This window comes from Narcine bancroftii, chromosome 8 (genome assembly GCF_036971445.1).
Source record: "Narcine bancroftii isolate sNarBan1 chromosome 8, sNarBan1.hap1, whole genome shotgun sequence".
Classification (NCBI taxonomy): domain Eukaryota; kingdom Metazoa; phylum Chordata; class Chondrichthyes; order Torpediniformes; family Narcinidae; genus Narcine; species Narcine bancroftii.
The window spans coordinates 106,729,024-106,746,138 of record NC_091476.1 but is presented as its reverse complement, the minus strand read 5'-3'; the positions used below and the strand labels follow the sequence as shown (position 1 = coordinate 106,746,138).

Below are 17,115 nucleotides of genomic sequence, written 5' to 3'. Positions count from 1 at the left end.
GAATGGATGGGGTAAGAAAGAAAATGACCCTGTCAGCAGATTTATTTAATTTTTAAAATTTAGACATACAGCACAGTAACAGGCCCTTCTGTCCCACCAACCCAAATACCCCAAGTAACCTACAACCCCTGTACGTTTTGAAGAGTGGGAGGAAACCGGAGCACTCGGAGGAAGCCTGTACAGACACAGGGCGAACATCCAAGCTCTTTGCAGACAGTGCCGGATCTGAACTTGGTTCACTAACCATGCTGCCCACCATTTCCTTGTTACCAAACTAAGTTTATATTTGTTGCTCTCCCCAGTGTTTCTCAGAGAGGGAGGAGAGGCTTTAACAGAGATTATAGTAGGTAGTGTTGATAGAATCAAAAGGTGACAGCTGGGATGTGTGTGATTTGATTCCCCCCTGACCCATTGCTGTTTCTGTTCAATGCCAAGTATTGCAGACAATAACCTACTATGTAGTTATTATTCATATGGATTATCTCTTTTTGCACGGATTACACGATACACATTCTGCATTCTGCCATTAAGATCTATCAATATTGAAATCTTGAATGGTCACTGCTCAAAAGCAACAGCACAATTCAGACATTGTGAGGTGACAGGAATACTGCTTGGTCACAGTTGGAGCCTGGGTTGGGGAAAGATGGAATTAAGTTATTTTCTTGATTCAGTTAGCCAGATTGTCCCAGTATTTACTATATAAGTAATGGGGGGATATTATCCCAGCATACATTGTTTGCATGTGTTTGTGTTAGGTCTGTCCACTTTTTCTTCAGGTTGCATTACTATCTAGTTCAGCTCTATAAAAAGAACTTTGGAAAATATTGTCAGAGATTTGCATCTCTCTCGGTGGACACAATGACTGCAGTGCCAGTAACTGGGCACTCAAACAGACCCATCTATAACCCAGTGTGTTAACAATTCTTCTTTCATCTTTTTTTCTTCCAGACTAAAGGCGTTAGCATCTACCGGTGGGAAGAGTGTCCAGGCAGCATGTGATTGGTTCGTATCAGATTAATATCTACAGTGCACTTAATTATTTTCTCTTGCTGCAAAAGCTCACAGTAGGGTTCATCATCTTTGTAAATTAGTAATATATTGAGGGGATTATTTCTTACTAATCTCTTTTGCCAACCTGAATTGAATGGATTGCCATGAATTTCCATACAATTCCTTTGCTTTCCTGCATCAGAACCCCATAAAATTCAAAAGACTTTGTCAATGGAGAAGAGATGGTAAAGTGTGTTTATCACCTCAAATGTGTAGCATTAGTAATGCTCCCAGTGAAGAATGTTTGAGGGATGATTCCACGAAGCAGTGGGAGAGGGCAGATAAAATAGGATGGGATCTTAACGTGGAGCTGGGTAATTCAAGAGAAATTGGGAAGTGGTTTTTCCCTAAAGTGAGTTGTGATAGAAACCTGCAATTCCCTCCACTTGGTAATAAATTACAAGATTTGTCTAGAATCTCAATTTGTACTTTATGATATGTGTTTTATTTCTTTCATACAGTCATTGAATGATCCAGTAGATGGAAGAGCTTTGGTCCAATTTACTTATTGTGGCATATTTGCTGATCTGCCCATTTAGCTTTCCTGTAAATTCTGAGGGATTGAAAAAGCAGAGAATTAGTTGAAATGGTGTTTTCTTGTAGCAAATTACACAACATTCCTGGCAAACCCCAAGACTGACACCCCCAAAATGTTATTTATATAGAGAAGCCAGATTAAAATGGCAAGCCTTAAGCTAGGAATAATTTTGGTCAGTTTCTTGTTGGGAGTGTGTCCACAGCAAATCAATATCTGCTGGTTTGGTACTGATTTGGCACATTCACTCTCGGCAAACATGAAAAAGATGGTATGGACAGTGGGGAGACCTGGTAGAGGATGCATGGAATTAGGGTAATGTATTGGCCTGGATCAAAGATTGGATAATGAATAGAGATGAGAGAGTTGAGATAAATGGATGTTTTTCTGGTTGGCAGTCTGTAGTGAGCAGAGTGTTGCAGGGGTCAATGTGTTCACGATTATACATTAATGATTTGGAAGAGGGGACAGAGTGTATTGTATCTAAGTTTGCTCACAGCAAATTGAGTGGAAAAGCACATTGGAGATGATGCAGTGAAGTGCAGGGAGACCTAGATGGGTTGAGTGGGTGGTGAAGGGTCTGTCAGATGGAATACAATGTTAATGCACTTTGGAAGGAAAAGTAGAAGATCAAATTATTTCTTGAATAGTGAAATATTGCAAGTGCAATTTTGGATACTCCCCGTATCCAAAATGCCTGGGACCAGAAGGATATCGGATTTTTTGGATTTTGGAACACTATTTAAAAAATGCACTCATTCAATCAGACTTATAAGATTCATGTATTCATATTACAATACAAATATTTACATCAGCACAAATTAACTGAAGTAGATATGTATTGAAAAATCTACACTCAATAATGCATTACTTGCATCTGCTATGTTCTGTTCTCTGATTGGGATTTCTGAACTCTATTACTTTGGGACCACGGACGAAAAAAGTTTCAGATTTCAGATATTCAGATATGGGGTACTGTACCTATATACTGTTGTGCCGAGAGACTTGGATGTGTTTGTGCATGAATTGCAAAATATTTTGTTTGAAGATGCAACAGATAATCAAAAAGGCAAATGAAATATTGGCCTTCGTTGTGAGAAAGATTGAAATGAAGAAGAGAAGGTTCTGCAGCAATTGTACAGCATGCATTGCACTGGTGTGGCCACACCTGGTGTACAGTTTTCAGTTCTAATATTTTTATTTGAGAGAAAGATATAATGGCTTTGGAGGCAGTGCAGAAGTGGTTCATCAAGTTGATTCCAGAGATGAGGGTTAGCCTTTGAGGAGAGATTGAGGCACCTGGGAATATATTTGCTTTAGTTCTTGAAAAGGTTCAAGTTGAGGAGTATTGTGGGTTAAGAACAGTCAAAATGTTACTTCATTTCATCTTATGTTGTACATGACCTGTTTCTTTGTTATAATTATAATTTAATTAGGTTAATTACTACTGCCTTGGGAACCATGTACTCTAAACATATGCAGCAAGTATATATTCTCTGTCTCACCTGGATTCGTGTGTGTGTGTGTGTGTGTGTGTGTGTGTGTGTGTGTGTGTGTGTGTGTGTGTGTGTGTGTGTGTGTGTGTGTGTGTGTGTGTTATTTAAGTATACTTTTATATATCTGACAATCATTTTGATGTGCTTGTGTGTTATTTAAGTATACTTTTATATATCTGACAATCATTTTGATGTGCTTGAGTTTATGCTGTGCTGACAAGTCCTGCAATTAAATTTGTGGATGTGCCCCTACCTGGATTTGTCTTAGGCCCTGAAAATGAGAAGCCATAGTTTAACTTGCTGCACCACACATTTGCTAACTGAAACTGCCTAACCATGACTGGGTAAGAGGAATTCAATATGCAGTTAATATGCTGCATCTGACTTGTGGTCAGTTGATGGCAGAAGATCTTGTTTTCCATCAACCTGGTGAGGAAAATATGTGATTTAGTTTCCATCATTTTAACAGATTCTGTTTAACAATGAAAGCCTGTGCTTTTCAGATGCAGGCTCAATGTCCAGGTCAGTTTAGCCTTGGATATCGGTCAATGGGAGTAACCTTTCAGCTTTAAGACAGAGTAATTTGGGATGCTGAGGAACAAAGGCAGGCAATGCTCTTTGTGCCAAGAATTCATGTTGGATGTTTTTGTGTCAATGGAAGGATGGTATATTTGGGATCTCTTATGGGCAGTTATCCTCACTCCTTGAAATTCTCATTTATCTACAAAGAGGATTGTCGCTTGTTTCCCCAATATGTGTAGGTTATAAAGGGAAAAAGCCTCCTTTAAAATCTGTCCATAGGGAACTAACACAAATTAAAATTTAATAATTAAAAAACATTTGAACATAAAGCACGGTAATGGCCATTTCGGCCCACGAGTCTGCTCCACCCAATTGACCTACATCCCTGGTTTGCTTCGAACGGTGGAAACCAGAGCCACCAGGGAAAATCCACACAGAGACAGGGAGAATGTACAAACTCCTTGCAGACAGTGTGGGATTTGAACCCAAGTCCCAATTGCTGGAACTGTAAAGGCAATGTGGTATCTGCACCCCTAAGCACTGGAAGTCACCCAACAACCATCATGGGTGAAATCTTCTGTGGATTGATGGGTTTGTCTTGTGTGTGATCTTATGATACTCGATGGGAATGCTGTCTGCTTGGTCCTCGGCTATGGAACACCCCCATGCCTGAAACATTCCCATCTCTCAAGCTGGATAATCTTAGTACCCACATGTTACTTGGTGTCAAGTTTTCTTCTCATGATTTCCCCTGAGAAACAACAACAGAAAAGTAAGCTGTTGTTGTGACCCTGTGATCACCCCATCAAGTCCCAAATGCTCCGCTGAATTGTTAACCCAGCATGGAGAGATTCTTGAAGGTGCACACAGCTGGGCTCACCAGGGACAGAGGCCCCACACTCTCTTGCAGTCAGTAAGCTCATTAAGGATACATGCATATTAACATAAAATACATGTCGAAAATTAATGATCACATTTAAACATTTCTCTACATCTTCAGAGACCCTTGCACTTGACATTACCAGGGTACTAGAGGGACATTTGGTACAGAGATATAGTCCCTTAGTCTTGGCTGTTGAACTCTACAAAGGTTGAACAGTGAGCAAGAGCTTTTAAAAGGACAAAAGCAGCTTCCAAACATAAATGAGAGGATGAACCCTCAACCTTGACTTCCTGTACTTGCTTTGTCTGGTTATACAGAATGGTGGAAAAGTACGAGATAAGGAATTCAAACAGGTTTTGGAAGAGAAATAAAAATATTATAGAGAGTGACAGAGAAAAGGAAGGTGAAACAAATAATTTATGCCACTGGTGAGCATTTTCTGATGTAACCCTAGCTGACGTTATTGATTGGAGTTGTACAGGGGTATTAGCAAGATTAGCCTCAGATGCAGTGTGTCTCTTGCTCTCCTGACTTTAATGCTCTGAGGTGGGGATGAGAGAATCTTTTAGTTGTCTGTGATATCTGCTTGCAGGATAATGGCCTGTGTGATTAGAAACCCACGTGAGTGTACATTGCACTCTCCTTACCTTTTTGGGGAGAAAATCATACGTGTGGCTGAAGTTTGAAGGCCTATTCTTGGTGGTCTGAATTTTCAATTTGCCTTGCTCTCACATTTTAATTCATGGCTGGTAGAGAAATGTATTGTAGTCATGTGCTATTGAATTCTTAGAAATAGAAACAACTTTGTAAATGAAGAATTTTCTCAAGTGGATTGAATGCAGGTCTTGGCTGACAGCTTGTACAGCACAGCAATGATTTTGAATTGAATCTGTTTGATAACTTGTCTGCCAAGATTGCCTTAAGGCTCAGCCCTGAAATGTCCTCGACTGCTGAGGGCTTTAGATCAACCCATGGGAAACACTCTCACTGTGATGTAACTTCCTAGAGTAGAGACCCAGGAAACTGAAGATGCTGAAAATCTAAGCAAAATGAGAAGCTGGTGATTCAGTTGGACAGGCACCTGTGGAGAGAATTGGACAGGCAACATTTTGGATCTGAACCCTTTATATGAAGGGTAGATACCAAGCATAAAAAAGGTGGGGTGGGGGAGGAAGGAGGAGAGAGGGTTGGGGAGCAGCCAAGATGTAATAGGATATTGGACAAAAGAAGGTGGGAGTGGGGAGACAAGTAGGGGAGGACACCATGGGAGAAAGTTGTTAGCAAAAAGTGAGGACTAGGATGTGCAAGGGGAAAATGGGAACAGGCATTGATTGGGAACAGATGTATGTTGTGTAAAGGACAGATGGGAACAGATTGGAGCAGAGGTCACAAAATTGAACCTTGATTTGGATACCAAATTAGCTTGGCGGTCGGAGATGAAGGGTGTTTTGGAGTGTTGCTTTTCATATTGGAGAAGTGTGACCAATGGTGTGCTGCAAGGATTGATGTTGTTTGCCATTTATGTTAATGACTTGAATGAAAGTGTCATGTATGTTGTTTGCCACGTATGTTAATGACTTGGATGAAAGCATCATGTATGTTGTTTGGCATGTATGTTAATGACTTGGATGAACATTTTCATGACATGATTAATAACTTTGCAGAGATACTCGGATACTATTTATTGTCATGTAATAAAACAGAAATGCATTATTACACAAAACTGCCTATTTGACTGCCATAAGGCAGATAAAGATTCACCATTAGCATTTCCCCAGTGTCCCTTACAGTCATAATCAGAAGCAGAAGAGAGTCTCCACAAAGGCACTGAGTGTCTGTGGATTTGCCTCCAGTGCGGCCGCAGTCTCTAGAACTGCACAAGACTTCTGTTCATTTTAAATCATCAGTAACCCAAGCCCAGATCCAAACCTCCAACACGATGAGGAAACCTTCAGTGCTCAGAACCCTTCAGGAGCTCTTGCCCTTAGCACCTTCTCGAAGTCTAGTTCTGATATCTGGTTCTCATGAGCCAGTCTCCAGCAGCCCACAGCCTGGTGTGAGTCCTTTGACCTCCAGTCACCAGCAGCCTATGGCCTGTGTGCGTTCTTTGCCCTTAAGTGACAAACTGCTCATCTCCAGTGTATGTCCTTCAGCCGCAGAGCTGCTCGCTGGTCTGTCACTGTGGTCACATCAAAATAGTGAAGTTATGGACAGTAAAAATTGGTTTCTAATGTTGCAACAGGATATAGATCAACCAGGAAAGTTGGCAAGAGAATAGCAGATGAAATTTAACTCTGACAAGTGGAAAGTGAAGCAATTTGTGAAGTCAAACTAGGGCAGAATGTTCAGAATGAATGGCAGGGCCTTTGGGATGTTACTTACTTTTTCCATAGTTTTCTGAAAAAGGGAACATGAATAAAACAGGGTGGGAAAGAAGGTGTACTGTACTCTTGCCTTCATTGAGTAAAAGGGTTGGGATGTCATATGACAATGCTATAAAATGTTGATCAGACAACACTTGGAATATTGTGTGCAGTTCTGTTCACACGTTACATCATGTGCTTTGACAAGAGAGGGTGCAGAAAGATTCACAAGGAACATTCATAACATTTATGATGCATCTGGAATGGTATTTATGATGTATCTGGAAAGGCAGTGGTTCTCAACCTTTTTTTCCCCACATTGTACGAACCACAGAGCACCTATTGTATAGGATACCAAAGACATTCTGTGGTTGGTAAGGTGGTATGTGAGTGGGGGGCGGGGGGAGAAAAGTTGAGAACCACTGGCATAAGGGACATGGAATTAATGCAGACAAGTGGAATTGGTAAATGGGGTATGATGGTTAGCAGAGCTAAAAGACCTGTTTCTGTGCTGAACAATTCTGACTATATATTTATGAAGGTCAGAGAATATGAATCGTTCAAACTCCCATGGTTAAATATTCACTGGTGGTGTGCAGAAACCAGATTTCACGATTCCCAGCAATGCGTTCCACTGGGTATGTTTTGATGAATGAAACCCCTGGCATCCCAGACCCAGACACACTCCTCCTGGTTTGAATTTGTTTGAGGAGCAGTTGATCTTGATGGGGTCGGTATCTAGTAATAAGTTGCCGAGTGTTTGATAAAATCTGGTGCTGCTGGAGGTAAGTATGGCAATTGCTGTGTGCCATCTGTTGTGTCAGGAAATTCACTCCGCCCTTGCTTTCTGCCACATTAGGCTGTTCTCACATGTGGACGATCCCTTCCTGGATGACCCGCTTCCTCGAGAATACGTTCTGTACCTGCGACCCACCGGGCCTTTGGCAAACAAACTCTTTGAGTACTGGCATCAAACGCGACAGCTATGTGGCAAAAACAAAGCTCATAACATCTTCCCTCACATCACACTCTGCCAGTTCTTCATGGTAAGTGCCTTTGGGTCTTTGTCGAGAGTGACCTGCACTGGGTTCTGTATATAGCGGGGAGTGTCTCCTATGGGTTTGTTGGCATTGATACTGGGCCCTGAAGTATAGTGTGGAATGGTGAGTGGTCAGTGGTGGAGAATGCTGGAGAAACTCAGCAGATCAAACCATGTTCTTTGTATAGCAAAGACAAATAACCAACATTTCAGGCTTTTCCATACCTTGATGAAGGGCTCATGCCTGAAACGTTGGTTATGTATCTTTGCAAAATAAAGTACAATGTCCTGCTGAGTTTCTCCAGCATTGTGTTTTTACCTGAACTACCATGTCTGCAGACTTTTGTGTTTTACTGGTGGTCAGTGGTGTGATGCTTTTATTTTTAATCATTGTGGAGTTGAATACTGGATCACGTAACACTGAAAGTGCAATATCATACTTGATCTGAGAGTATGTGATGCTTGGTCCTATAATGTGGGGAGTGGTAGCATATTGGATCTGGTAGTAATGTGCATAATGGTGTGTTACAGTGTCCTGTAGATTTGTGTGATTCTGTGTCCAGTAGAATTGTAAATGGACGCTGTCCTGAAGAATAAGAGAGTGGTGTGGATAGAACTAGGGAGTGTTGGGATAAAAGCCCTGTTGCAAAAGTCCTCTGCAAAACTCACATGGACCTGGCATAAAATGGGAGGAGTCACGTGATGGAGTAGTGGCCGGACGGTGAACTCCAGCCCTCTCCAGAAAAGTCGGGAAAAACAAGAGAAAATACAAAGGCACAGAAATACAAGTTAAAGAAAAGTGAGTATAAAGGTGGAAAGAAGATGGAGACAAAAGGAGAAAAATCAAAATCAACGGAAAGAAGAGAGGAAGAGAAGACAACGGAGGAAAAAGGTGAAGGCCTTACCTGTCCGAAGAGGCCCGCTGTGGAGAGAAGACCCCACTACCTCAGGTCGGTAGAAAAAGAACTACAACAATGGCTCACAGAGCCGAGTAAAAGTGCGCAACCGCGCATGCGCGACTCCTCGCGCATGCGCGATGTGCATGAAAAAAAACACACCGACGGGAGGGGGGACCAGCTGGGGAGTCGATCTCCACAGCCGGCAACGACTGCTGCAGAACACCTGCAGCAAGAAGAGACCACAGAAGACAATAGAAACAAGAAAGGAGGAAAGGGCAGCAAAGAAACAACAGATGGCCAACCCAGAGGAAGAAGAAGAGGAAGAATACAGTGAAATAGATGAAGGGAAAGGCAAGGTAAAGGATATACTTGCTCTTGTTAGAGGATACATGGAGTCATTTAAAGAATGGCAAACACAGGAATTCAATGATTTAAGAAGAAGAATAAACAACACAGAAAAGAAAATAAATAAAATGGATATGACCTTAACAGAAATGGGGAAAAAAATGGACAAGATGGAAGAACGGGCAATAGCAGCAGAAATGGAGGTAGAAGACTTAAAAAAGAAATTGGAGGAATCTAATAAAAAAACTAAAGAGACACAAGAATTACTAGCCCAAAAAATAGATATAATGGAAAATTATAACAGAAGAAATAACATAAAGATAGTGGGCCTTAAGGAAGATGAAGAAGGCAAGAATATGAGGGAGTTTATAAAAGAATGGATCCCTAAGGCCCTAGGATGTCCAGAACTACAGCAAGAAATGGAAATAGAAAGGGCACATAGAGCATTGGCCCCTAAACCACAACCACAACAAAAACCAAGATCTATTGTAGTAAAATTCCTAAGATATACTACAAGAGAAAAGGTACTGGAGAAGACAATGGAAAAAGTAAGAGAGGGCAACAAACCACTGGAGTATAAAGGGCAAAAAATCTTCATTTATCCAGATATAAGCTTTGAACTCCTAAAGAAGAGAAAAGAGTTCAATACAGCAAAAGCGATTTTATGGAAGAAAGGATATAAATTTACACTGAAGCATCCTGCGGTATTGAAAATATTTATTCCAGGACAACAAAACAGACTATTCTCGGATCCAGAAGAAGCACGAAAATTTGCAGAACAATTACAAAAATAGACTGAGGGATGAAGACGGGTAATGAGAGCAAAAATGATCACGATTGATATGTATGTGGGTAAAGACAAAAATAGACTGAGGGATGAAGACGGGTAATGAGGGTAAAAATGACCACGATTGATATGTATGCGGGTAAAGAGGTATAAGAGTGAATAGAGACAATGGGCATATGTGAAAGTATCTGTAATTAGAGGAAAACATAGATAGTATAGACAAGAATTAATAAGGGAAGGTAATGGAATAGAGAGAATAAGGAGGGAATTAAAAGAGTGACCTTTGTGACATATAAAAAGCGAAATCTTTTCTGGGGGGGGCTGGGTGGGGGAAAAGAGCGGTCACTGCAAAATCAGTTGACGCTTGCGAGTGGATTCGCAAATCAAAATGGAGAGGGGAGATGTGGTTGTCCGACAAGGGATAAAGGACAACTCAGGAGGGGAAGGGGAGATTGGGGATAAAGAAGATAGAAATAGGAGAATAAGGAAAATGTTGGATGTTGTAGGAATGTTGTCTGGTAAAGAGTTGAAAATAAGACCTGGCATAAAATGGGAGAAGATACTACACACAACATTCGAGACTTCTCCAGCACAATCCTTAGTTGTGTCCTTTACCAGCAGCAGAACAAACCCACCAGAAATGGGAGTACAGGTGGCAGGGAGAAGCCATGGGAGTCCTCAGCATTGGCTCTGGGTATTATTAAGACAGAGGGGGTCAAATCAAACATGGCCAATCCCCTTTCTCAGTATCATGAACATCGCTCGGAAAAAGCAGTAACCAGGAGAAGGGCCCAGACTTGATTTGGTGGGGAAGGAGGAACTGCAATATCAGTCACCAAACCTGACTGAGTCGACCAAGTCCTGAAGGTGATGGGCACCAGTCTGGATCTGTGGTTGGTTGTGAGTGAACCAATATGAAGGATAGACCTACTGCCATGGTTAATCCATCCTTGATGACAGCAGTGGTAATAATGATTGGCTCACAATTCCACCACATTATATGGCACCAAACTCTTGTTTAAAAAATGAATTGATTCAGAACTAACAGTTGAAAAACTGGACGTCTATGAAATGCAAGAAGCAATCAGCATAAATTTGGACCATAATTTATAACCAGCATTACCATCACTACTACTGCAGTTAACCAGATGATCAGCCTGGATTCAATGAGCACCCAAGGGTGTGCTGGCAGGTGTCATCTGAGTGCCATGCAGTGCTGTATGTTTGCTGGGCAGCATGTAATGAACAGAGCTAAATAATCCCATGATCAATGATGAAATCTAAACTCTCCAGGCCTATGAATGGTGGCAGACAATTGGCCAGCTAATGGGAAGAAGAGGAGGAGGAATTCCAAGAATATTCCCATCCTTAATGATCTAGACCACAGTCTAGCTCTGTGGCTCTTGATCTTTTCCCCCCCACTCACATTATCATCTTTACTGATCCCTTACAGAGTTGCATCTTTACAGAGCACCTATGGTGTCCTATGCCATATCTGCTCTGCTGTTCATAAGGAATTACTTAAGAAGATATGTGAGTGGGTGGGGGGGGGAGGGGGGGGAGGGGGGAAGGAGGGGGGAGGGGGGGGAGGGAGGTTGAGAACCACTGGCCTTGCATGTGACTCAGGCTGAAGCATTCAGTGACTAGTTAGAAGTACCAAGTGGGTACTTCTACCACCTTCATTGAACTACTAAAGACTAGATATCATGGCCTTGAAAATGCATGACTAACAACAAAACCATCAGCTCTACACATGAATATGAAGTGAAAGTCTGCAGATGCTGTGATTGTAGTGAAAACACACAAATGTAGTAGGAACTCAGCAGGTCTCGCACATCCATGGGAAGTAAAGATATGTTTTGGGCCCCCCGAGTCCTCCTTCAGCCCCAAACTGTCTACCTCCTATGGATGCTGTGGGACCTGCTGAGTTCCTACTACATTTGTGTGTTTTCACATTACTATGAAGAGATTTCTCTCAAGTGCAAGCAGGAGTTTTGGTTTGATTTGGACAGTATATTCGGCGCACATAGACGTAGGCCGAAGGGCCTGTTCCCATGATATACTATTCTAATAATAAGTGGATAGCCCAGCTCCTTCCCCTCTTCCTGAGGACCTGTCTTTCAGTTATTCTGCAACTGGTCACCCTTGGATCACAGCATGTGATAACAGGAATAAGCTGAGAGCAGAACGAAGGGAGCCAGAAAGAACTGAAACTTGAGCTACTGTTCCCTCCAATTTGCATATTACTTTGGAAATGTATAGCCTGAACTCCATTTAGACTGGGTCTAATTCCTAGAACTCTTTGGCAAACAGCACCGTGAGAGTACCTTCATCAGAGGGAATGTAGATTTCCTGGATGGGGAATCCGTGTGACCATGGAAGCAATGGTTGCATTCCATGAAAGAAATGAATTAATAATACTAACACTGGGTGGGATGGTCTGAAACTGGGTCTTGTTGAGTGGTGAAAAGTGATGTGATACTAGGTCCTGTTGAGTGGTGGAATGTGATGTGATACTGGGTATGCTGAGAAGTTTCTGATACTGTGGTTTTGGGGAAAATGGGACATCTTCTACTCTAGGGAGTGGTGTGATACTGGATTTGGGTGCCACTGGGTTCTAAATCTTTGGGTTGATGTTTTGCTGGCTGCCACTTCTCTTGCCTGATGTTGGTTTCCTGTGATCTGTAATTGACTGTACTGGGTTCATTTCTGTTTTCAGTGTGAGGACAGCAAAGTGGAAGGTCTTTGTGAAGCCTTGCAGAACACAGTGAGTCGGTGGAAGGAGACCTTCCCCCTTCCCCTTCCCCTGGAGCTGTACACTTCGTCGAACTTTATTGGCCTCTTTGTAGAGGAGGAGAGCGCAGAAATCATCAAGAAATTTGCTGCAGACTTTGCATCTGAGGCTACAAGTAAAGCAGGTGGGAAATTGAATAATACCGGTATTAAAATAGTAACTTTTGATCAATATACGTTTCACAAGCAGCTGAACTCTGATTCAGGAGAGGGGGTGGTGGTTTGGTGGAGATTAAAATCTGAATGATCTGTGCTGAGTGTGCCATTCTCACTACTCTGAGAAGACTGAGGACCACAGTACACTCCACAGAATTAATCATCTCTCAGGTTTCATCTGCCTTCTCATGGTGGCAAAAGATCTTATGGCAATGCTTTTGCAAAGAAGTTGGGGTGAATTTCTGCCTAGTGTCTTTTGCCAATATTTCTCTCTTAACTGCTGTTTATGGGAGCTTGCTGTGTGTATATTCCTTGTCACAACAGAAACTACATTTTTACAAGCTATTTTAAGACCGTCTGACACTTTTTTTCTTGTCCCTTCCAACTTTCCACTTGTCCACTTCGGTTATTTACTGTATATAGTCATGTAAAAATCGACCCCCTATTTTTGGGCAAAAAATTTGGAATGTTCTGTACATCTCGTGTAAAAATTGACCCTAGACTCTTATCCCGGCCATCTGCAGGCTGGAGCTCCTGACACCTCAGCCCCAGCCTCCCACCCACCTGAGTACCCGATGCCTTGAATGTGGGCTTTTGCCATCACCACCCACCGATTGGAGCTTTCAATGCAGATACTGCGGTCCCAACCTCCTCCATGGTAGGATGTGTGTTTTGATGCACAGGCTCCATTATTACTTTGTGTTTTTGTTCTTCGTTTGTTTAGATCTAGTGTGGACTTCTGCTATGGTATTTTGGATTCTAGTGTGAATTTCAGCCCTTCAAAAGTAGTATCCACATAACAGTTGACCCCATAAATTTAAATATAAAAAGGTCTACTTAATTTGACTTTTACATGAGTATATATAGTATGTGTGTGGTGTTAAAAGACAAGAGCTTTATGAACCAGTGGTACCAATCAAATGGAATTGGAAGACAGATCAGCATGAGCTCATTGAATGTAAAATGGGGCTGAATGGTCTGCTATAGGTGATATTTACATGGAATTCTGCATTCCCCAAGAAATGTCCTGCACAACTGGCCCTGAGTCTTGGGGTCAGGTTGACAGAGAGACAATAAATGTGAACAGATGCTGGTAGTGAACTATTTGCTTGGCCTCAAGCTCCTGGTAAACTGGGCAATGGACCTACAATGTGTAGAAGAGTGTGGCAGGTTGTATTCCCTGTCCTACATCCTTGAACTAACATGATACCTATTTTAGAAACCTGTTATCTCCCTTGTTCTGATTGGAATCATTTCTTTCAAATGGCTTGTTCATGAAGGTGCCTCTTTAATTGTTGTTGCTCCTCCTGTAGATGTCCGAGTGGAACCCCACAAGAAGCAGCTCCATGTCACTCTTGCGTATCATTTCCAGCCCAATCACTTGACTGCGCTGGAAAAATTAGCTCGTGGCGTGGATCTGAAGCTGGGCTGTGATTGGGTTGCTGCAGTTTATTCCCGAGATATTCGATTTGCTAATCACGAGGTAAATAACCTGAAGCAGTGAATGGTTACATGCTAAACCCAACTTAGACAAATATTTCCATCACTTTAATACAGTGGTTCCCAACCTTTTACTTTCCACTCACATACCACTTTAAGTATTCCCTATGCCATAAGTGTTCTGTGATTAGTAAGTGATTGCTGAAGGTGGTATGTGAGTAGAAAGGGAAGGTTGAGAATCACTGCTGTAGACCCAATTATTATGAAATATTTTGCTTGAGAAAAATTGTCATTGGCCCATTTCCTTTGGAGATATGAAACTGTGCACATAACGAATCAATTTGGAATGGTTAATACAGTGGTTCCCAACCTTTTACTTTCCACCCACATACCACCTTAAGCAATCCCTTATTAATCACAGAACAGTTATGGCATAGGGAATACTTAAAGTGGTATGTGAGTGGAAAGTAAAAGGTTGGGAACCACTGCTTTAGTGGATGAAAGGACAGTGTTTCCTTTCTACCTGCTTCACTTCCTGTAAGGAGATGGTACCTTCAAGGCATTTAATCTGCTCGAAGTATTGTATTTGCTTGGATTTGTCTATTATTTGGTTCCGTACAGGTTCTACCATAAAATCAGATGCATGTCATAAACAGTTGCATCAGCTGGTAAGATGGCACTGTGCCAATGAATTGGAGACCAATTGGATTGGATTTAATGGCTTTATGAACTAAAATAAAACTGTTGAAAAGCAGGATTACTTCGCAGGAAGGAAAGCAATGAGTGGAAGAGATTATGCAAATGATGTCCAATTATTCATCTATTCATGAAATAGATGGGCTTCCTGTCTGAATTAAACCCCCACCCAACACTCTAACCAGGATGCTGCACTTGCCTTTTGTACTAGGAGTCCCAGCACCTTTCAGGTCTCACTGCTATGATTGTCCTATGAAGAGAAGCGGCACTTCCGCCAGAGGAGATGGAACTGTGGCCCTGGCCCTAGACTACACTGATCCTACAGTGACATTTCACATCCTGGCAGACTGATAGGCCAAGTTCTCATTGTTCTTGTCTCCAGAGCATTGGATTGTTCGTGAGTGGGTCAATTTTTCTGGATGTTTTCTAGATTTATGTATTACTCCTCCACTCATTGCATTTTTTCTCATGAAATAAGCCTACTTTGCAGCAGGTTTGGTTCAAATAATCTTTGCAGTTGTTAGTCGTCTTAAATTCTGCCATGGTTCCAACTGGATGACCAAGCACCAATTCATCAGCTAACAGATTGAACACCAGTTTTATTTTTTAATATATTTAAACAATCAGTAAAATGTAAATAATTTTAGTATGTGAAATAATATATAAAAAAAGGAATGAAGAAATAGAAATGAAAAACTTGGCCTTCAATAATCTTTCTCATGCAGTGTCAAGTGCTTTCTGCTCCTTGACTCAGGAATATCAGGTTGCTCCCTGTACTTGGTGGTGAGACTGACATGGTGAGGGAGGATCTGGTCAACATGGATGAGTTGGGCTGAAGGGCCTTTTTCTGTGCCATATAGTTTGATGGCTCTACTTTTGATAACGGATTATTTTCTGTGCCTGGCTTGAGGTGTAAGTGTGACAGTTTGAAGTCTCTTTTCTGCTCTTGTTGTCAGACTCTGCGAGTGATGTACCCATATACGCCTCAGAATGACGATGAGCTGGAGCTAGTGCAGGGAGATTTTGTATTCATGTCGCCGATTGAGCAGAGCAGTACTAGTGAGGGTTGGATCTATGGCACCTCACTAGCAACAGGCTGCTCCGGCCTGCTTCCAGAAAACTACATTGCCAAGGCAGATGAATGCGATACATGGGTCTTTCATGGGTGAGTTGTCACTGAGTGCCTTTATAGCATCATTGTCATGCCACCAGGAGGACTAACTAAGATAATCTCATCATTAAAAAGAATGCCAGCTTCAGGACAAACCAAAAGATTGAATGTAAAATCAATGTTATGAAAATCAGTGACATTAAAAGGGAAACTTAATCGACTGTGAACAGCCATGGGAGGCCCCCTGCGCCCTGTCCAGTTTCACTCTCTATGATGTTTGATCAACCATGACATTGAGAAGGCTGTAAAACAGTCATGTGGCCCCCAAACCCACTTTGAAGGTTAGGCTTCTATCTTCCTTTTGTGGAAAACAGATTTCAATTATCCAGTAACTTGACTGAAAATGCAAATAATTTATTTTCAAAAAATTAAGACTTTATAAGGTAACTTGCAGTAAGCAACTGCTCGCTATGGGCTGAAGCCATGGGACTGGTGGGTGTAGCCCTTTGAACATCTGCTTAACTTTGAGGTATCTTCAACTCTCCTGTTTTCCCAGGGTATTAGCTCAGCCAACATTCCTGCAAAAGATGATCTTGGAAAATTGCTGTTCATTCAGTCTTGCTAGGCCACATTTGTATGGCACTCACAGATGTGCTGTTGGATTTCCTACAACGGGGCCATGATACTTCAACACTTAGAAACACTTTGGGTTCTCTTGGGATCTTGAAAGGCTCTTGTCTTTTACTCTTTGGTGAAAACTGATTGTATTTGATTCACCTTAACAATTGAGGGGCACATTCCCAACAGATTGTTCTTTCCAATTACCCATTTGGCTCCAGTTCATAAGTAATTAGTTTGCATGTGCATGACCCATCTTCACCGAAGTTCCCTTGCAGAAGGATGGCAAGTTGGCGTAGTAGGTAGCGCAATGTCTTTACAGTGCCAGTGATTGTGACTGGGCTTCAAATCCTGTGCTGTCTTTAAGGAATTTGTACTT

General features: G+C 41.8%; 1 protein-coding gene across 3 annotated transcripts in view; it reads left to right on the top strand.

Annotated features, from left to right (window-relative positions):
* LOC138741129 (ubiquitin-associated and SH3 domain-containing protein B-like) overlaps nucleotides 1-17,115 on the top strand; it is a 129,323-nt gene that overhangs the window by 88,083 nt on the left and 24,125 nt on the right. For all 3 annotated transcript variants that reach the window (XM_069894713.1, XM_069894714.1, XM_069894715.1), the window contains 5 exons: nucleotides 952-1,005; nucleotides 7,712-7,898; nucleotides 12,642-12,840; nucleotides 14,185-14,354; nucleotides 15,964-16,172. In XM_069894713.1, coding sequence (XP_069750814.1) covers nucleotides 952-1,005; nucleotides 7,712-7,898; nucleotides 12,642-12,840; nucleotides 14,185-14,354; nucleotides 15,964-16,172 — 819 coding nt within the window. The remainder of the gene's footprint in view (nucleotides 1-951; nucleotides 1,006-7,711; nucleotides 7,899-12,641; nucleotides 12,841-14,184; nucleotides 14,355-15,963; nucleotides 16,173-17,115) is intronic.